Here is a 22,969-nt window from a genome sequence, read left to right on the forward strand (position 1 = left end):
TCAATAAATTAGCTCAGATACTGGAAATAATCCAGCTACAGCAACAAAAGCAACATATGTAATATTTTCCCTGCATTTAAGCATTAATAATTAGTGTGTAACTCCTTGGTGCCACTGCTAAATTGCTACCAATACTAAAGCTGAGCCATTTAAATATCAGTCAGTGGATTTATACTGTACTGAAACAGATCCCAGATTTCCAACATCTGCCATTAAATTTATCTTTAAAGACTCCCTGTTAAAAACTCATTGCCATGGTTGTCATCAGCTTCATTCACAGACTCTCCAATTACTAATTCTCTTTTTTCTGACAATTCCTAAATCTAAAATCATATCTATCCTGGGCATACGATAAAATTAGACACATTCAAAATAAGTTAACTTTTTTTTTGTTTAGCATGTTTCAATTCTTTCAATCTTAAAGAATAAAAATAAAATATAAGCACTTTCTTTTGCATATTCCAAAGACTGTCAGTTAAAAGCAATGAGTGTCAAAGATCAGCTCAAGAGATGCACTGCTGAATATAATTAACCAGAAATATAATCAGCACGCTGTCTGTAGGGTGGCATAACCACCTTTGAAAGCGTGCCAAGTTGTTTGTTAGGGTGAGACAACACCACCTAGCACAAGTTGAGGACATTGTTGTGTAAGGTGTGAGTCTATCCTCTGCACAGAGGTAAACTGTACAGGATCAGCTGCTCTTAAAAACCATTTGACAAGACTTGAAAGCAAAATCCTACATGGCCTGACTTTTCACCCTTCTCCTCAGGACCTTTTTCAGCTAGGCAGGCTATTACCATATCACCTGTTGATCCTCCTACTGGACTAGAAGTGTAATTTCCCCAGCCTCTCCCCTTTTCTAATTTTATTTTAGCTGCTCTATCAATGTCTGGCACAGACCCCAAACCCTGAGTGTGGAAGGGTCCTCACCCCAGCTGCAAAGGGCACACATTTACGAGACCAAACCAAGTGCATTTGTGCCACACAGCTCCCCTGCTCTGGGTGTAAGGCACGTCCAGCCTGGCTGCAAACACACTCTCCAGAGCCACACATCTGTGTGTTGTTCTCTGAATAAGTGTATGAATTATGCTGGGATTTTGGGAGTGTTAAAATGGTCTTAATTCTCCAGATTCACTCCTGCTTGCTACATCTCCCTGGAAAAAATGTTTTTTTCCAAAGAGAAGAGTATTTCAAGAGAGCAAAAGGCAATAATTTTGAGTTTTACCATTTGTGGTAAATATGTGAGTTTTACCATTTAGACCTGTCTGTTTAATAGCAGCATCAAACATTTTACTTACATTTAGTTTACAATGTGCTGTGCATTCCAGACTTATTCTACTTATGGATTTTGGCTTTCATTATTAAGCACTTTATCCTCATCTCTCTTGAGTTAAATCTTATTGACTTCAGACAGCCTCTGAATTTTGATTACATCTTCAAAAAGCAAGCAATCTTTCCCACTCCAAATTCAGAATTTTATCTACTTACCCAAATGAAATGAAATCACTGACAAGAACTGAGAATGGGGGAGACCTCTCTTTTCAAGTTTGAGAATAATCTGCTAAGTGGCACTCAGCTCCGTGATTTTTGATAAGCATTAACTACATGGTAATTAATTCTAAGCTTAAGGAAACATCATGATGACAGTCTCGGTTTTACTGAGCCCAAGTACATAACATGGCTGTTTTCTGTCTTTCCCAAGTAAGTATTTCAACTTTATCTTCACATCACTGGTTCTTCTAGGCTTGCTGTGCTATCTCACCTCATAAAAACTTAATATATTTGCACCAAAGCAAATGCAAAAGCTTTCCCTGTATACGTACAGGATCACCTGGAGGGCCTGGTAGTCCTGGCTTTCCATCTCTTCCTGGAGTGCCCTAGAAACAAATGGAAAACTTGAGGGCGTAACTCCTTGATGAGGCACACATTACTTTTTCTTGTATATATATATAAAACTGTCACTTACATTAATACCAGGGGTACCTGGAGCTCCTGGCAATCCTGGAGGTCCCCTAGGGCCCTAAGAGCATGAAAGGTAATTTAGGATATAAGAATACTTTTCCTGCAAAACTCTTGAACTGAAGTACTGTTTTTGAATCAAAGAGAAAACTTATACCCTACCTGCACACCTGCTGATCCAGTTGGACCTATAGGACCCTGTAAGAAAACTCCAAATAATCAGTAGTTACACTTTCTGGGATAAGAGAGATGAACTTCATCTAAAAATGCTGAATGTGGGATGTTTGTGCAGTTTTCACTTTGAGAAAGGCTTACTTTAAGATTTGGCTTTAGATCCACATGTAATTTTGCCAAAGTTAGAGACCTCAAGACTTTGCAAATGCCCATTTTTTAGGGCAAGCATTTCCAAAAATTAATGATCTGTAGTGAAACTTGGTATTTAGCAAGAAGATTCATTAAAAAAGCTAATGAGCAGTTGAATAGAAACAGATAATTTACATATAAATGGGTAATTTTAAAAATTCAGATTAGAAAATATTGTAACTGAAAATATTATCTTTAAGTATTATTATTTTAGATTAAGACATTCAGGGTGAATGCCTAGTCACCTTTCACAAATATTTTCCCTTTATACCAGAGCACTGTCCATAAACTGAATTGTATCAGGTGATACACATTGGTTGACTGAAGAGAGATTGCCTCAGTGGAGAGGCAGAGATTGTTTCACTGGAGTAAAACTCCTGCAATAACATGTACCTCCTACCAGGTACACCATCAACATCAGCAATTCTTTTTACTGCAAACTCTGAAGGCACTGCAGGTGGCTTTATTTAAAGGCATTAAAAAGAAAGAAACCTGGGAAACAAGCAGAATAACTGAAACAGTTATTGCAGTAAAATGATTTACTATGAATGCCTCAGATGTTTGTGTCAACTTGCTGCATGTTTGAACTTAAACTGCAGAGCAACCCTTGAAGCAAACTGGGAGCTGGGAGTCAGGCCAGAAGAGAGTTCATGGCTTTTTATTGCGCTCTGTTTGCCCATTGCAGTTGCTCAGTGATGAACAGCAAGAAGCCCAAATTCTGGGTGCTGGTTTACTTACTGGTGATCCCCGGATGCCTATTCCAGGGGGCCCCATCTCTCCAGGTGCTCCCTGTACACCAGGTAGTCCTCTTTCTCCCTGTGAAAGGTACAAGGCTTTCCATCACAAAAGCTCTGAAAATGCAAACTATCATATTATCTTTTTATAAAATAAAATAAAATTTTAAAATATTTTTAGAAACAGAAATAATGTATTTGGCATACCTTTGGACCCCTTGGACCGGGGTTTCCAGGAACACCAGTGGGACCCTAAAAGAAACCCAAAACAAAACAAAACAAAACAGGGAAAAAACCAAGACAAAAAAAAAAAACAAAATTATGTTTTGAAATCCAAGAGACTAGATAAATTTAATGGCCAAAATTAGCAAGCCCTTAGAAATAAACTGTGACAAGTTTATATATCTTCCTTGTTAGTGCCAGTGTCACTAGGATCATTTGTGATACTTACACTATCTCTAGACCACACTAACAGACTAATAGACTTACACTATTTCTATATTTTAGTGCACTTATAATACCACTGTAAAATATATTTTGATTTTGAAATTACAATTAAAAAATACTTGCTTTGTGGATTTTAACTGGAAGTGACTAAGTTTAGACTAGTTACTAGGAAGAAATTCTTTACTATGAGGGTGGAGGCACTGGAACAGGTTGCTGAGAGAAGTTGTGGATGTCTCATCCCTGGAAATGTTCAAGGCCAGGTTGGATGGGGCTTTGGACAGCCTGCTCTAGGGAGAGATGTGCCCTGCCTATGGAAGGGGGTTGGAACTAGATGAATTTTCAAGTATTTTCTAACACAAACCATTCTGTGATTTCTTTCATTGCACAGTGAGAATTCTTTCCCAGTTGCCCCTGCAGAAAATAAAGTCGGGAGAGACTTTTCAGATTATGGACTTACTGGTGTTCCAGGCAGACTTGGTCCAGGAGGCCCCATATCACCTTTAGGACCTGGATGTCCAGGTGGTCCCATAATCCCACCAGGGTCACCCTACAATATAAATTTGAATCACTAACTGAAATGTGAGGATTTTCCCCTATGAAAAATCTCTAAATATTATCAAGTTTATCATAGAAAGTGCCAGTACCTGAAAAGATATAGAGAATAAAAAATACCCTCATATTTTCCTTCAAAAAGTTACAGAATTGGAGACATGGGTCATAGAACCATCAACAATAACCAGCATTCTCTTGGTTTTCCATGCTTGCAATGCATCTGATCTACATTTCTTGTTCTCCAGGCTCCTAATATGCAAGTTGTCATTAAACTCTGCCAACTAATTCATAACAACAGCTGAAACAACAGCTGTCTCTCCCAGCTATCAACCACTGGGGTCTTGAGTGTATTCCTCTTTACACCTCTGCTCTTATTTCAATACAAGCAATGTCTCTTGTTCCCCATGGCTAAACTCTGCTGTTTATGCAGTAAAATTGAGCCTTTTGTTATGCTGGCCTCTTGTCCCTTGCAGGCTCCTGCAACACCCTTTCTGATTTTTTCTGAACCACCATGTCCCATTTTGCAAAATGAGTATATTTTTGTCCTTGTTCCAGTTATTTCTTTTGCCTTTCTTTCAGCTCACTTCAGACTACAGTTTATTGGTTTCCCTGGTACCCCATAATGTATAAATACCACAACATATCCCATAGCTCAGAGCACACCTGTATATCCTCATTTTTTCTCCTTCTTTACATTTAGTATATGCACACACATAATTTTTAGTCCTTGCTGATGGAGATGAATTCTAACTAAGGGATTTCTACACAGCAAAATACAATGTCCTAAGGAGATCCAGCCTTAGCTTACATGTGAGCCAGTGTAGCTGCCCTAGAGCTCTGCCAAGATGAATATGTCTGACTGTGAAGTGGGATTTTAGTGGGGTAGGACACTACCCTGCAAAGGTTGTTCTGTAGTCAGGACCTGAAGTGACATTTCTGCACAGCCCAGATCTAAGGGCACAGTCCAATCTCTTTGAAATATTACTTGAATTATTCATCTAAAGAGCAGCTGGGTTGCCAAACTGGCCTGAACCATCTCCAAGTGCAGAGATATTTCTTCTCCAAGACACAGGAGGTTGCTGCTGGTACATTTTAAAATCACTTCACACAGCAGCCACACAGATGCACTACAGAAGAATGGAAGGTTTCTCTCAAAGTGAAAATTTAAAATGCTTTAACATATCAAGCTTAATGAAAAACACTTAAGACATACCTTGTCTCCTTTAATTCCTGGGTTTCCTGGTACCCCAGGATCTCCTGGTAAGCCCTGGAATCAATAAAAATATAACTGTACATTTTTATAGCTATTCCCTTAATGGTTATATAAAAGCACAGATGAAAAACAGTTTACACTGGAATATTTACTGTGCATTAGTAATGACTCCAAATGTTAAAGACTATAAGTTAATTAATGCCTCCATAATTAAATATATAAATCATTTTTCTTTAAGTTAAAATGTAATAATCAAGATTATTTTCTGGACCCTACTGGGGAGAATTGCAGAGACAAAACGGTTTATTTCTTCTATTTCAAAGTAATTCCAAGTCTTGAAAATCAACTGTTTTTTCAAGGAAAGAAGTAGCACATAAAAACTTGAATTTTAAGTAAGTGTCTCATCTCTTTTGCCCATGGAGGGCTGCATGATTTCTTGTACTAGTTAATTATTCAAACTGGTATCTTAAAAGCCTCAATTAATTTCTAATACTTCACATTAGTTAATCCAACAATTCCTTTTAAATGTTTTAGATATGTAATGGACAGTCGAACATTTTCACTAAATAAAGTATGTTCCAGCCTTTCTTTTGTCTAAATCTTCTCATCTTTCACATTTTGATTTTAACTTCAGTATTTTCCCTTTTCCTTTTCATGAAGGATTTTTATAAATGCAGAGAAATGAAGATAAATGAAAAAGATTAAAATCTAAATAGAAACTATTAAATAACAAGTAAGGCTTAATTGGGTTCTTTCACAATACTGCAACAAATACAGAATTTTTTTTCCATGACCGTTCAATGTTATTCAACCAACTATTTAGTCAAGCATTTTGTTAAGAATACCAGTAATTTTCACAGTAAAGGATAAAATTGCCCAAACTGAACAGTAAAATCTTAGTATGAAACTTAAGCTGGACTGGAAAATGAACTCTCTAAGAAAAAGACAAGGAAACACATATTGTTTTAATTTTTCTTCTCAGTGAAGAGAAGAAAGTACACAGTTTTGTATACACTGACATATGACAGATGACAACATTTTCATGCCGGTAGTGAATGTTCAGCAGCTGTGTTTGCTTTCTCTGCTGCATTCTGTACTTAGTACAGACAGCTACTCGTTTCACCCAGGCATCCAAACTAGAAGCATAAGAAAGAAAGTACCCTAATGAAGAATATTCTGCTTATACCAACACAAAATCATTATGGAAATGAAAATTTATGCTTACTGATCATGGCCTACCCTATCCATTTTTGATATTGGTATAAAATACATACAGCCTCTCCTCTCTCTTCTCTTCTAAGGATTTCCCAAATTTTTTTTTTAGTTGGGCCAAGCTCAAGTGGTTTCTTAGGAAAGAAAGAAGTAATCCTTATCTGCTAGATGACTCTTTGACAATGTAATTTAATGTAAAAAGTAACCCCAATATCCACATCCACTCCAGGCTATCAAACAGTGTAAGAAGCACGATATAGATGGTTTAATGAAACTCAAGATAATGGCCTGTTGAGGGAGGCATCCCATCCTACTGTGCTTCAACCTCTGATAGCTGCAGCACCACCCACAAAGGAGCAGCTATGGTGACTTCTGCGGCACTGCTTCACTGTGCACACACCCCAGCTACAGCTGGAGAAACGGCCCAATACATACAGCTTCTCCTGGCAGTCCCCTGGGTCCAACAGGTCCTGGAGGGCCTTGCAGTCCCTGTGAAATGATATAATACACACCTGAGGTAAGAGTCAATCAACTACTGCAATATGGTGTAAAGCATTCTTATGTGTAAATATATTAAAACATCAGGCATTTAGAATTGTCTTCCACATGGAGTAAGAAGTAGAGAGTTTGCTCATTCTCCCTTACTCTAACATTTAGTTCTGTAAGTCTTGTGGACGGATACGTACAAAATCCAAAGTATGTATATAAAGCAAATACAAGTAAATACAAAGGGAATACCTAAAGGGAAAGACATAAAAAAAGAACAGATCAAGATTTCAAGAATAATTTTTATGACAACAATTTTGAGGCTTCTATAGCCACATCCATTCTCACTGGGTCTTCTTTTCATGATCTAAAAATTAAAATATTATCCAACATGAATACTGTTGGGTGGCAGTTAGATTTAATATTTCTAATTCTATCTGTGTTTCATACAATTCAAGGCATCATGAGAGATTCTCAAGAACATTTGTGCTTCAGTTACTTTTTTCATGGAATTACACAATTGTAGAATGGGTGAAGTTGGAAGCAACCACAGTGGGTTGTCTGGTTCAACCTTCTTGCTCAAGCAGGGTCATTCTAGATCACATTGCAGTTTCTTTCAATGAGGGAGACTCCACAACCTCCCTGAGCAATTTGTTCCATTGCTCAGTCACCCACAGAGTAAAGAAGTTCTTCCTCATGCTCAGGTGGAATTTCCTATGCATCAGTTTCTGCCCATTGCCTCTTGTTCTATTGCTTGGCACCACTGGTAAGAGCCTGGAAACCTCATCACCTCATCACCACTAATAAACAGTGATGAGGTGTACTTCTTTTCTCAAGGCTGAACAAGTCCATCTCCCTCAGTCTTTCCATGTAAGGGAGATGTTCCAATCCCTTAATCATCTTTGCTCTCCACTGGATCTGCTCCAAGAACTCCATGTCCCTTTTGTTCTGAGGAGCCCAGAACTGGACACAGCACTCCAGATGTGCCTCACCAGGGCTGAACAGAAGGGCAAGATCACCTGCCTCACCCTGCTGACCATGCTTTTCCTAATGCACCCCAGGACACCATTGGCCTTCTTGTCCACAAGAACACTGCTGGCTCATGGTGTTGTCCACCAGGGTCTGCAGGTCCTTCTCCAAAGAGCAGCTCTCCAGCAAGTTGTCCCCTATGGGTATTCCTCCCCAGGTACAGGACCCTACACTTTCCTCTGTTGAGTTTCAGACAGTTCTCTGCCCATCTCTCAAACCTGTCATGGTCCCTCTGAAGGGCTGCACAGCCCTCTGGGGTATTGGCCTCTCCTCCCAGACTTTGTGTTGTAGGGAACTTGCTGAGGATGCCTTTGTTCCTTCATCCAAATCCTTGATGAACCAACTAAACAAGACTGGGCCCAGTACTGAACCCTGGGGGACACCACCAGTGACAGGCCTCCAGCCAGACCCTGTGCCATGATTATGAGCCTCTGGTATTTGCTGTTCAGTTCTGAATCCACCTCGCTGTCCACTCATGCAGGCCACACTTCCTGAGGTTTGCCTGTGAGGACAGACTCAAAGCCAGGCCATGACTGCTGTAACATTACCTGCTGCCTCACAGGACTGAACAAAGGAGCTGCTCAAGTACTGGCAGTGATTGCTCCTTGCCTCACTAAGCATAAAGAGAATTCACCCAGCTACCAGAGGATTTCTAATTGCAAAATGGGTGCTCATATCCTCAAGTGACAAAATAACACCTGAGTGTTGCTTGAATATTCCTTTCTGTGTGACGCTGAGAGCAACAAGAACTTAATGTATAACGTAAATTTTATGTAAAATAGTCATGATCCAAGCACGAACTTTTGATATAAATTATTTGCATTCTTTGCCCATTAATACTAGCTAAAGAGTTGATAGCTTCAGAGTCCTGTTATATAACAGCATAGAATGCAATTGTTATTGGATGAAATAACTTTCACTTACCTTTGATCCTGGATTTCCAATAAGACCAGGTGGTCCAGGATCTCCCATTTCACCCTAATGATTTTGTTTGAGAAAAAAAGAAATCCAAGTTTACTGCTATGTCTCCCAGTATCAGCTAAGTATACTGGCAATGTATACAGTATGTACAAGTCCAAAAATACCTTATTTCCTTTTGATCCCTCCATTCCAGTCTCTCCCTGAAAATAGTAAATGCAACTATAAGAAGTTAGAAATTAAAGTAGGATCAAATAAGAGCTTATTTTGCTACCTTAAAATATTGTTATGCAGTTTGCAGACTTAAATATTGAGAAAATATAAAATAATTTCTGATGCCTTTTGCAAACTCTGAAAGACATAGCAACCTAATTTCTTCTGCAAGTTTTCCCAATGTTTTAAAGGAAAAATGTTTGAAAACACTACATTTCCTTAGCAGCATTTCCAGTCTATTCATCACCACTACATCTCTTCTGGTAACCAATATTCACCTCCAAGCCCACATATTATTACAGTAGGACTTATTCTGATTATTATAATATGTTAATAAAAAGTCTCAGTAACCTTGAGTTTTATATTTAAAAGCACAACTAGTTTTGATCAAATATCGTAAGAGAGGACAAAAAACTAATTACAAACACGGAACATAGGTAAAGAGAGTCTTACAGAATGAGTGTTTGAAAATTTGTCTCAAAATAAGAAAAAAGTTATGCACACATTAAACAGCTGTATGAGAACAGCCTGATGTTAATTGCCACACTAGTGGCATCAAAACAGCACAGATCAGGCCACATAAAACTTTCTGGAAAAGCTGAAAGAAAGAACCTTCAGGGAATAAAAAAAAAAGCATGTGCTCTAAACTCAGTTCATGGACAGTACCAGCAACAGAAATGCTGAAAATCAGGGCACTTCTGTTTTTTATTTATAACCTGGGAGACCTTGATGGATATGTAAGAAGGAGACAATACATATGCTATTCCACATAATCCCTGCATCTAGTGGATGTCTACAAAGAAAAGAATTACAGAATGAATATGGTGTGACAGTAATCTCAACTGTGTATTATTCACAGCAGTGAATATTCAAAATATGTTATACTTACTGGGTCTCCTTTGTCCCCTTTTTCAGAAGGCTCTCCCTAAGGAAAAGTAGAAAAGACGTTAACAGATTTATTTGAAATGGTAAATAGCACATATGTCTAGTTTTGCTGAAGAGTCCTGGAAAATGTGGCTATTTTAAAACTGTCTGAAATACAAATATATGTATTAGAAAGTTTGCTTGAGAGATGATGTTGATTTAATGCCAAGACCATGATATTCATGATCCCTTCAAGCAGGAGCACAAGGGAGGGTCAAGAACGTGAACTAAAGAGAGCAATCATGCATCCAAATCTGAAAAATTCTCAAGCACAGGTGCTTTATAACACACAGAATCATAAATCTGTTCTATCAATGGAGTAAAAATACTGTTTCTGCCTGCATGAAAATTATATAGTAATATATAGGTATGACCAAAGAAATCAAGAAGCCTCACAGATGAATGGGAAAACAACTATTAATCAGTAGAACTATGTACAGCACATGTTCCTAGAAAAGCGAAATACACTTCTGTTCCCAAGTAATACCTTCTGAATCATACTGTAAAATTTATGCTTAAACTAAAAATACTAAATAAGCATGTTAATGTGCAAATTTTAATAATTTAAAGCTTCCTGTTTTTTCATATAGATATTGAAGATCATAACTTGAAAAAGTATGACTGTCATCTAATTAATGAGGCAGCCTCTGATCATAAATATATATAAAAATAATTTTAAATAGGTATTAAGTAACAGTCTGAATGCTATTAAAGCTAAAGGTTTGGTGAGGTGGTAAAACAGGGAAATTTACTTGCCTATGTAAATACCCTCCAATAAGGGGCTTGAATAAAGTCTAAGGACATTTAGAGATGGACAACTTTTCCCATACCCACATATTTTTCCTTGATCTCCCGTATATTTTACAAGATTTCATTCAAAATCAGTACATTGCATCAACTTCTAGCACATGAGCACAGAAGTAAGGAATTAACTCACCTTTTCTCCTTTTGCACCAGTCATGCCCAATTCTCCTTTTTGACCCTTTTAATAAAATTAATTATATTTAAAATCTTTGTATTCTGGCAAATGTAAATAACCCCATCCTCTTCTTTAAATGTACTTTTTTCTGTGTGGGCTACAAAATCTTAACGATTATTACAATGGAAATCAAGCTTAAACATCTGCAAATGAATTTAAATGGCTGTTTTCTATAGAAGATCTGCAGGCTTCTCAATAAAGTGTTGTCAATTGTGTCACATATCCAGAGCCCTTGTCTCTTCTCTTAAAAGTCTGAAAGGCATGCAATTGTTAAAATATCAGTGAGCTCTTTATACAGGACAGATACCTATAAACAATAAAGTATGCATTCAGAATTAGATTTCCATGTAATTTTTAGAGGCTGTCTGTGAGTATTTTTGGTATAGAAAGCCTCATCGCTACAGAGAAACTGCTTTAAATATTCATTATTTACTATCCAAAATATTTTCTGAATTTCAACTTTTTGATTGAGTCTTTCCCACATAACTGGCAGGGCAGCTCATTTGACTTCTCAGATGGCATTATAGAAACCATACATAATTCCTTCAGCATTTCCCCTTTCTATTTATACTAAAGGAGAAAGGATCACATGCTGCCTCTGCAGGATAACACGGTGAGTTGAATATTGGTCTACACAGATTAAAGTGCCAGTCATCTCAAAAATCTATTCCTTCAAAGCCCATTGGGATAAATCAAATAAAATGCACTGTGTTGAGGGTGGCAGGGACAGGTTGGGTAGGCCCTTTGAAACTTCTCCAAATTCATCCCAAATGCTTACAATGTCTCCTTTCTGGCCTTTAAGTCCAGGGGTCCCAAGTATTCCCAGTAGTCTTGTGTCACTCTGGAAAGAAATATTACCACAAATATTAGAAAATGCCACCATTTAGTTCCAGTAACAACTTGTTTACCATAACAATTTATTGTAATTAACCAGCTGTAAATTCAGAAGTCCTAATTTACCACTAGAAAGGGAATAATAATAAATGCCCATGCAGTACAAGTAGGTAATGTGTTGCAGACCACATCCTTTATCACGCATTCACATTCCTGCCACACTAGCAGAAAATGAACAAAAGCATAAAAGACAAATGTCTATATTACCTATTGCTATGCAAATCTATGATTTTTTTTAAAGTTCAACACATATAACATATTTTTATGGTCATTGTTACAAAGCATTTCTCAAGCATGTTAGAAAAGAAGAAAACCCCCAACTTCTATGAAAAAGAACCAAAAGCTTTTTACATTTGAGTACCATGAAATGTAAAAAAACGTAGATCTAATTTAAGTCTACTCCAGTAGAAAGACAAAGGACAGGGAACAGGCTCCTTACATTGCTTCTCAAGGAAGACAGACTTAAAGACCAGAAGGTTCAGGTTCTATACTTGCTCAGCTTTATTGCACTGCATTTATTTACTCTTCTGTACAAGGTAAAGACACAATAAAACACAAAGCAAATGGTTTCCTTTTCACAAAGTCAGACATCCTAAGGGGAACATGTTTCTTTGCAATGACAATGGAAAAAAAACCAAAACCCAATAACCCTGAAAAATGAGCTCCTGTCAAGAGCAGGGAATCCCAATCCTAGAACACATGCCACTGGGGTGAGCAGGAACCCTGAGTAAGCCAACTCCCCTTGTCATATCCCAGCTTCCATAGTTCTAAAATGGGAAAATATCACAATGAATAAGTGTGCCATTTACACTGTGTTAATATTTTCAGAACATGGTAACTGAATATAAATTGAAAAAAATCAATAATTATTTTAGAAATGCTAATTTCCTGATGGATTCTCCTTGGTGTTTAGGGTTTGTAACACTGTGAGTATACTAATTATCAAAATCACCTTCAGAACAAGATGCAAAAACCCAGATACCTGAGTACTGATGAGAAGTAGTTGACCACCACTGGGCTGAGAATCCAGGTGTCTGTTACTGTGAGTACACTAAAAATTATGATTTATACTCTGTTGTGGTTTCTTTTTTTGTATATATGAAGAGAAAAAAAGGGGAAAAGTCTTTTAGACCAAACAATTACTCTTATATTCTTTGCATTTTTATAGGTAATTTGCTCTTTAAAACCAAATGTTGGTAAAATACACCAAAGCAAAAAAAATCTTAGAAAGTTAATGCTGAATTATCCCATAATAGTCTAAAACTACTACAAATTATAGTGATTCCAAAACATTTCCTGACCAGATTATGTTATAGTTTCAATTTCTTTGTGTTTTGATTTAATTTTCTATTTTTATGTATTGTAGAACATTGTTGATGAAACTGATTTACATGCCCTTTCCAAAGATATTTAGAAGCCAGTTCAGCTAAACAACCTTATATCTACATATGGAAAACTGGTAAGTATGAAGGATGACAGAGACCTTGAAGACCCAAGCAAAGGATAACAAGGTCTGAGAGTATAAAAGTGCAAATCATGAGGCATTGTGTATCCATCTCTGAAGGAATGTTACATACAGGGCAGAACTAGTTTCTTGGCAAAAAGAAGAGAACAAAATGCGTTTATTGAACACATGTGAAGCATCTGATTCATGCTGAAAATCCAAAAGACTTAACAAGAAGGAATATAAAAACAGTCACCTGTAAAGACAGGCACACAGGAAGAATGAGGGCAGCAATGCTCCAGCACTGTCTCCCACCCCATTATGGATCAATGCTACTACTTATCCTCAGCAGGTTCCTCTCACCTTCATTAAGGGAAGACTGCTGATCTTGGTTTGCTGTTCAGCACAATTTGCTGCTGCAATCAGCAGTTGTATTTATAGTGCTCTTTCACTGTATACATGGATCAAGTAAATTATGCTTCCAAAGGCTTGCACTCCAGCCTCCTTAAAAATCACTCTGATAAAGTGATTGATGCTGACCCAGAAAAATCCTGCTTGCAATAAATTATTTAAATACATTGTGCAATTACCAATACTTATTACAGCAATCAGAAATTGCCATACAGCAATTAGAAAATTTGCAAACAATCAGATAATAAACAGAGAAATTAGAAAAACAGAAAAAACCATTGTTATTTATGATGGGCCTTAAGAGCCAACACATTTCTTGGTATCAGTTTCTCATGGTTCCTAGAAATACTAACACAAAGAAGCCATACTAATATTCTTAGGATAAAAAAAAGAAAGGTGTGAAAATACTTATAACAACTAAAATGTGGCCAATACCTGAACACTTTAAACACCCAACCGAAAGAATACCTTGTGACATCCTTGAAAACTTGGATAAAATGATGGAAGATGACACCACCATTCCCTGTGCTGTAGGGAACCTCAAAAACCTCAGAGTATCACTCAAATATCATTTCACTAATGATAACTGAGGCACACTGCAAATTCAATACTGGAATGTGAAAGACTGCTTGATGTCTCCAAGGTGCTGTGGACAAAATCGGCTTCTGTCACAATATGTAACAGCATGGAGAAAAAACAAGTTACTGGTGCATACATCTGCCTAAGTGCATCAATAGGAAAGCAGAGAAGCTGTTTTTTCTTTGAAGACCTCTTTGTCTTGTCCTTAGTGGGATTATCTCAATCCCATCCTAAAATGTATAGGAATTAATAGGTTTGTTGTTGTAGACTTAAGCTGACTGTAAGAGTCAACTTTAACTAGAAGTTTGTATATTTAGAACCTTCTACTTGAATCACAAAATCAACTCCTCTTTCATCTGGAATCAAACAGCATTTCCTTGTTGAACAGTTAATTGCTTAAGACAGAGTCATTAAAATCTTCAAACTAGACAGCTGAAGTAAGAAGAAAGTTGATAAGTTATCCAGGATGTAAAAGATAATTAATTTATAGACACATACCATCTGGTCTACATTTTTTCCAGAAGATTGTTAGTTAGGAAATATTATCCACCTTCAGATTACTTAGAGCATTATAGTTATAAGAAACACAACTTTTGGAGACAGAGGTGTGTCATTTCCTGGAGATCATCACTGTTTGTATTTCCTCTTGCAGAAGTAACCTTAAAGAGACTATCACGATTAAAGAGATTGATAAGGCAGAGGTGGGGAATGAGTTACAAAAAATATGGTACCAATAGAGAAAACATTGCTGGTATCAGTGAAAGCTTTTTGGCAGGAAAAAGAATCTGGTAAGGAAACCAAACGTGAAAGCCAAAATATGTAAAACTTCAATGCATGTACATGAAACAGGAGATCAATACAGAAACTAAGTCTCTAGGCATAAAAAATGCTCTATGCTTAACTCCTAATACATGCTTCTAAGGTGATATACTGATTTGGGATGGATTAAATATTATAATTAATATCAAAGAAATCACTTTAGTGATAAAAGCAGCTGGAAAGGTATGTTTGACATGAATTTAACTCCAGAATCCCTGTTCAAGGAAAGATTTTAGCACTCATCTGGGAATGCTAAATAAGAAAAGTACCCTGAATACATGTGCATTCTATTCATGTATAGTTAATGCATTCTAATATTAAAATAAATTCATTCCCTCCAGGCTTGACCTGCATGACTTAAGTTGTGATACACACATTAACCACTGTACTGGGGAAATAATGCTGGAATAGTGCATCTTGAATTTTTGAACAAAATGGTTTTCTGATCAGAGAGGTTGCATACTCCCAAATCAATTAAGCGAACTTCTCCATTCTCATACAATGGCAGACACTACCACAGCTTAAATGACTTGAAATACCTGAAATAGGAATGTAAAAGCTTTGTCAAGGTGAACACAATCCTATGCAATTTTAACATTTTTAGTCTTTTAATTTCTTTTTGCTGCAGGTGGTTTTATAATTGACACAGTATTTTTATTAGTCTGTAATACAAACATAAGGACAATTCTCATGGACTGCTGGCAGATATTTTTTAAATTATGCCTCCTTGTCTTTCTATTTTACTTTTAGAATCATGGTAGAGTTGGTCAAGAAAGAAATGTCAAATTCAGTTTAAAGCAAATAAGTTTAGAAATGGGGAGCTGGTGCATCACACTAACAGCCAGGTGGTCCCCACATTTCCTTTCTGAGTTTCACCAGTCAAAACCAAGCAATGAGAAGATGGATGGGAGGCAAGACACATGGCAGCAGGATAGATGACAAGGCAGGAATGTGACTGGAGTGTGGACTGAAACTTGTAGAGGGATGCAGAAAGGGAACCGGAAAGAAACTACCTTTTGAATTAATTTGAAATTAGGTTTGGAAAGTGGTTTGGAATGAGGAACCAAAACTTTCATCATTTCTCCCTTAGATACTACTTAGTCATAAACCCACACAGACACCAAATCAAATCTCCATACCTCATTATAATGCTTGTTCAATGAATCCAGGATTCCTTTTAGTCCAGATGGGCCCTATATGGAAAAAATATGCATCAGAAGGTCATTTTAATTTAACAAATTTTATGTTTGTTTGCTTATCTTTTTTTAAAAAGCAGTGGAGATGTAAAAGTTGTTGGTTTTTTTTTTTTTTGGGGGGGGGGGTGTACAGTAAATTATCTTCTGTAACTTCATTATTTCTTTTTTCTGGCACAGAGGAAGAAGAAAGTTAGTTTTTAAATCTCTGAATTTTGAAAACCAGCAACTTATTTTCAAGTGAACTGGTCAGTCAGACCTGGCAGCAATTAAATCCATATAAATTTTAATACAAGTTCCTTCTGGTATGAACAATATTCTTGTTCTGCAGCATTTTAAAGCTCTTCTCCACTAACTCGAAGCACAAGTTTTGATGTAAAGCAGCTCCTAGTGTGAGTGAACAGCTAGGAGTTTAACCTGGGAGTACAGCAAGTGAAATTGAGGAAAGTGAGAATTCTCCGGAATATTAAGTCTCTAGTTTTATTAGCATTGCAAATTTTTACTTAAACACATGTTTCATCAAGAAATTAAACACTGTAAAAGGAACTTCCTGATCAAATTAACATTTAGGACAGAAACACTGAAAAATGTGCTCGGGAAAAAGCATTTTTGGACATTAAACCTGCCCATTTTTAGGCATATTCTGCCAAAAAGCATGCCCTCAATGAGATTTTTAAGTTTGATAGATGGAGCAGAACACAGAAAGTACCATCAGTTCTTAGGCCTCAATTAAATTTACAAGTTAGTGTAGCTATTCTCTTTGAGTTGAAGCTTTCACATAAAGCAATATGAACAACAACCACTCATGATGGCTGTAAGAAACATTTGACTGTATTTATAAGATTACAAAATATCAAGTAAGTAATTTAGCCTGATTGACCTGGATGTAAAACAGACAGGGTGCAAAAGCAACTCTCCTCCTCTGGGGCTTTTTATAATTACAATTTATCCTCTGCATCTTTTGTTTTAGTGTGGGTACTAGGAAAACTTGGAGGCCACTTGAAACATCTCAGGTGTTTCATTCCCTCTTTCTTCCCTAAACTGGAAGAGACAAAAGTGTCTTCCTGTTAGTTTGAAGTGAATTGTCACTTCAAATTTATGTTAAAATTAAGATCAATTTGGTCGTGATGTCTTCACTAAGATCTCACTCCACTCTGATTTCTGATGTTAAGGACAGAATTTTTACTTTGCTATCCATAATAAAGCTGGCAATTCAGAACTGGGACTGAAGCATAATGGCACTGCCTAGACATCTCAACATCAACGCTGTAAACCTGCTGTACTGAATCCTTTAACCCAGGATTCCTGGAGAAATCTGAAATCCTGCAAAGAGTCAAAAATAAGAACTTACTCTCCCTTTGCATTTGACATCACGTATCATGCTTCTTTTACAGTTTTTCCACAACTCAAACTGCTGCAGCCACACAACCCAGGAAGAAATGAATGCTGCCATCAACCCCAAACTCTCAGATATTATTTGTACATAAATAAATAATTTTTGACAGGACGAAAAGTACATTGGCACAGTTATGAAAAACAAGTATATCCTCAAAAATTCACAGATTGTCTCATGACTAAGACAGTCAAGGAGAACTTTAGGCATTGGGGTTGCATTCTTGACTATGCCACAGCCTTTGCATTACCAGTTTAGTATTTCTGTTTTCCAAAAATTGATATAAATTTAATAATTTTATATTTCTAGATTTTTTCTATAATAAAAAACTAGTAAAATAAGTGTACAACAACAGAAGATATTTTTATTCAAGACTTTTTCCCAAATCCCAGTCTCTTTTCTTCCACAGTTTCACTACACTAATATAGTTGCACAGTCTACTCTGAAGTATCTACAGACTAAAAAACCCCAGCAGCATTGGTTTGAACGTGGAGAAGCAATGAAATTAACAACAGTTGAAGAATTATTCTACCAGAAGTTTCTAGCTTTAGAATGAGAATTTTGCACATCTGCCACTTTGAAGCTCACTTGAGCAGGATTTCCTTTTTTTCTAATATCAAGTTGTGTAATTGAGAAAAGCGAAGCACACAGAGTAGAGTTGTATGAATAAGAAAAGAACTGAAAATGTGTCCTGATTGTTTCCCAAAATTGCAAACAGGTTTCAGATGTTATTTCTACAGACAAGGCAGGAATAGAAACACAGGTGCTTAAAGGGAAATAGCTCCAAACTGTGAAATTACTGAGGTTTACAACATATTTTCCTCCCTTAACTTTTATAGTTCACCTGCATTTCTGTAAAGATGAGACTGTTGAAAAAATCTACCCAATCTCACAGTCCATGCATAAAATGGATAACAAGGAAATTGCATTGGTTGCATCTCAAAAATAGGCCATTTCAGAGAACACAGTCTGCAAGTGACTCAGTGCAGTTACTTTATCCCTGTATTTCACTTTGGTGTCTGCCCATTAAAATAAGACCCAGTTTTTCTGTTTATTTTAATGCAAAACCTCATGAAACTCATCAGGGCAGATGTACAATATTGCATAACTATTCCAAAGAGCAAATGGAAAGAATGATGAAAACATGGTGTCTCTCACAATAGGACATAAGAAAGAAATTACATTTTGATATGGATAAAAAAAACTTTATGCATAGAAACAAGCAATATGACCAACCTTTGCCAGCCTTTCCCATACTAAAATGGAAGTGTTTCCAATATTCTTCTAAGAAGCAGCTGAAAGTCCAGGAGAACCAGAAATGCTACTGACAATTTTCACTTATCATTGCTTTGATTTCTTCTTTATTTTAATTAAGTGATAACATTCACTCACTCCCAAAATATTGGTAGAGGAATGACAGTATTTCCTGAGGCAGAGGAAATGAAATTTCCAAGGTGAACTGCTGGCTACTTAAGATAACTAGTTTGGGGGCACTGACATATGTATTGAATCACAGCAACAAAAGTGCATGTAATTAAATGGAGAAGTTCAAGTGAACTCCTCTACTGCATCACATGCAATGCAGACAAAAATTAAACCCTGTTTTAATTTAAAACTTTAGGGAGTAACACAAAGCTCATCTTACAAGTAAACATATTGATAAAAAATATGAAGTTCAGCCTCTTGCAAAGGTAAATGATAACCTGAATGATGAGCTTCAAAAGCTATAGCAATGTGAAATGAATCAATTATATCTATCGGTTGAAAACAATAGCTTAGCTTTGGAAGTATCAGTTTAAGGGAATGAATAATTGTAATTACAGTTTCCTAGCCAGTGATTTAACACAACCTAGGTTGCTTTCCCACCTCTGCCACGGGTAGCAACACTGGACAAGATTGTGTTTGCCCAGAACAGGCAGCCCTCATGTTTCTAACCTTTACAAGCCAGCACTGATAACATTTCACTTCTGCTAAAGATTAATTGGGCAGAAGTCAGACTCATCTCAAATAATTTTTTTTTATACTGGTGCAAGTCTGTAGCACAACTCTAGCTTATCACTCTTGATTTTAAAAACAAGTTAATCCACTAAAATGGAAGCTTATTAAGAAATGGAATTACTCCAGTCATAAGAGTTCCAGTAGAGACAGAGAAAATTAGGAAAGATAAAGTTAACTCTCAATAGAGAAATGAGTAAATCTCCTATTGTCTGTTCTCTAGCCCATCTATATAAATAGCTATACCTGATGATTCATGTCAAGGCAAAAATAAATAATCAATAAACCCCCAACCTCAACAGTGACAGACATCAGGGACCCCATCCTGTGTTGCTGAATCCTATGGAATTTTAGTTAGCAGCTATGGAAGAAGAAAGCAACCAGCTCAGTTCTGCACTCAGATCAAAATGCTGTTCTTACAACCTTAAAGCATCCTATTATCATAGTAATTCTTTTGTTTCATAAAATTTGCATTTCAATTTCAGTGGAGAGCCATGCTGAGCACGGTAACAGCATGTGACAGTCTCTCTTTCAGAAGACTTTAGAAGAAAAATGGAAGTAGGCAAATACATAAAATACATTTGAAGGGTACAGAGATATTGATTTTACAATCACAATTTTCAGAATGCTTGTGAGGGCAAAGTGAATAGTGTGTTTAACAGAAGATTTTCACTGCTATCCAGGAGCCTTTAAAGTGGAGAAAAGGTCAAAAAGCACTAGAGGGAGCTGCTGCTCCACTTGGATTCTTGTATTCAGCAGAAATTGCTACCTGCTGTATTGAGACGCTGTGAGCTCATATCTGGGCTCTCCTGTACTGAAATAACAGGACAGTAATCAAAACCAACAGCAGACATCAAGGATGCATACTACCAATTCTGAACCAGTAGGGAATCAAAGAACACCTTAGAAGTCTATAATATGTAATGGACTTTAAACTAATACAAAGGAGGAATATATTCCATAAGTTTACAAAAATATTTTTTATAGCTGATCAATAAAATTCCTCATTGACTCCTTGCCTTTTTATGGGCACAGGACTTGTTCCAAAGAGAAAAAAAAATAACATAAAAGAAAGGACAAGGAAAAAATTACACAAAAGAAATTATATCGGGAAGAAATTTCATAGGAAGTCCCACTTTAACTGAACAGTTTCATTACTAGATGCCAATCAATCTATGTTTCTGACAGTGATAGTTTTTAACCAAAGCCATGCAGATGATGTTAAGGGATTGGAAACTTACACCAAGCATTAATTTTACTGAAAAAAGTCCCCAGAAATTAGGTTAGGGAAAAAAAAAGAAAAAAAGATGAGATATTGGCAGAAGGTTAGAAAAGTCAAAAATGCTGCCATGCTACAAGTAGATTTTTGACTGTTAGCAGGTGCTTTTACACTCCTGTCACATGAAAGCACAGCATGTATGCTGATTGCAATTTTTGCAGCTTTCCAGTTTTCTTTAATTTTACCACAATCTTTTCCCACAAATCCCTGTATGTGCACATTGTTATTAGGACTGTCCTTTATAATAAATACCCTGAGTATTGTATTTTCTTATCACAATTTTTGTGGGTTTTTTTTGACTGTTCTAATATATAAATGAAATACCTAACATCATGGCATAAACTGATAAATAAATTAGGTAAACTTATTGATTTCAAACACACACTTCATGCTGTAGCTACCCTAACAATTAATGACTGAATCTCCTTTTTCTCAAAAACAAATTTCCTATATTTTTGAACGCCAGCCAAAACCCTTTTTTTTTTATGCTGGAGAGTCTAATTTTTACATATTCAGCCAATCTTTTAAGCACTCTGTGCTGTGTAGGCCAAAGTTATGACAGCAAGCACCCTGCAGGTGTGAGTGCTCTGTTGCACTTTGGGAAAGCCAAAGAAAGGGCTAACCATGCATCCATGTGCATGGAGAATCTACTTACTGTTGGGAGAGAAGGGCACCTGGAAGCACAGCAAAACTGAATATAGTTTGAGCCTTGAGAAAGAGAGGGGGAATGATGGATCCTGTTGAAGTTTTTTTGGTGCATACAAGCTGTGGCACTTGAAGTATGGGGATCCTGCCAATGCATGTTAGCAGGCATTACTGCTTTTAGAGTATGCCTTTTCTATGTGTTATCTTCCCAGCCTTGGAAGAGGAACACAAGATGGTGGTATGGCTGTATTCAAAGCAAGGAGTGCATCAAGAGAGTTATATCAGAAACAAATACTTCAAACCAATATTTAGGCCATGGCTGTTTAAGGAATGCTTCTCTGTATGTAGTCCTAGGCTACAGTACCCAACACAGAGCTCCTTGTAGTGATGTTGCCATGCTCACAAAGTTGAGCTTTCCACTTGCTGTAAGAAAATCTGAGCTACATCTCAGTAATAGAAGTGCAATTTAGCTTCCTCTCAAGATTTCTGGTATATCTGTCAAGGATCATACATCTTCACAAGCCTGACCTGCCAGCAAATCTAGGATGGCAGAAATCCGTAACGCAGAAACAGCTTTTCACTAGCTCACAAAATGCTAAGTAGATTAGGTCTAACATTGACCTCTGCTATGGTTTGCTTTTTTATCCTTTAAAGGTTATATTTGGCACTTGTATTAAGAAAGATTCTGCATCAGTCCTTCCCTCTGTTTGGCCTCCTGCAATCTGCAATACCATTTCAGCATTAGCACTGTGCAAAGGACTCAAACAAGCAAGGCTTCAATATGACTGTATGCCGGCGGAAAGAGTGAAAGGGAGGGATTTTAAACTGGTTTTATGCAGGATAAACGAATTCCATCATAAACACCTCTTTCTGAACACATTTTGCAAGAAAAAATTATTTATGAAATGTATGCAGTTTTTGTTTTGGATGAGGGTAGATGACATCTGTTTCATTTTAGTCATTGTATCCCATGCAGCAGTGCATTATTCTCTGCTCTACATATAAGACCAGGTTGAAACATTTGAATCAAATGTTCAGATACATAAACCACTAGCCTTTATCCAGGTAAGTAAAAGAAGGAATTATAATGTTTTTTGTTTTATATTAAGAATGTAAAGCAGCAGAAGTTTACTTAATCCACAAATAGCTGTTTTGCATTTGTGCATGACAGCATTTTTACAATACAATGTACAGAGAATTTTACAAATATGATCAAGTCTTCCCCTAACAAAAAGGGCTGCTTTCATTAAAGACTAGTATACATTCATGCCTGACTTGAATTTTAAA

General features: G+C 36.7%; 1 protein-coding gene across 1 annotated transcript in view; it reads right to left on the bottom strand.

Annotated features, from left to right (window-relative positions):
• The window catches only part of COL19A1 (collagen type XIX alpha 1 chain), a 179,437-nt gene that overhangs the window by 36,572 nt on the left and 119,896 nt on the right, over positions 1–22,969 (bottom strand). Inside the window, exons 17-30 of the mRNA XM_059468666.1 lie at positions 16,317–16,370; positions 11,809–11,871; positions 10,989–11,033; positions 10,017–10,052; positions 9,082–9,117; positions 8,921–8,974; positions 6,917–6,970; positions 5,270–5,323; positions 3,962–4,051; positions 3,265–3,309; positions 3,062–3,139; positions 2,123–2,158; positions 1,968–2,021; positions 1,825–1,878 (exon numbers count right to left, since the gene is read on the bottom strand). Of these exons, the coding sequence (XP_059324649.1) occupies positions 1,825–1,878; positions 1,968–2,021; positions 2,123–2,158; positions 3,062–3,139; positions 3,265–3,309; positions 3,962–4,051; positions 5,270–5,323; positions 6,917–6,970; positions 8,921–8,974; positions 9,082–9,117; positions 10,017–10,052; positions 10,989–11,033; positions 11,809–11,871; positions 16,317–16,370 (753 nt within the window). The remainder of the gene's footprint in view (positions 1–1,824; positions 1,879–1,967; positions 2,022–2,122; positions 2,159–3,061; positions 3,140–3,264; positions 3,310–3,961; positions 4,052–5,269; positions 5,324–6,916; positions 6,971–8,920; positions 8,975–9,081; positions 9,118–10,016; positions 10,053–10,988; positions 11,034–11,808; positions 11,872–16,316; positions 16,371–22,969) is intronic.

This window comes from Ammospiza nelsoni, chromosome 3, assembly GCF_027579445.1.
Source record: "Ammospiza nelsoni isolate bAmmNel1 chromosome 3, bAmmNel1.pri, whole genome shotgun sequence".
Taxonomy (NCBI): domain Eukaryota; kingdom Metazoa; phylum Chordata; class Aves; order Passeriformes; family Passerellidae; genus Ammospiza; species Ammospiza nelsoni.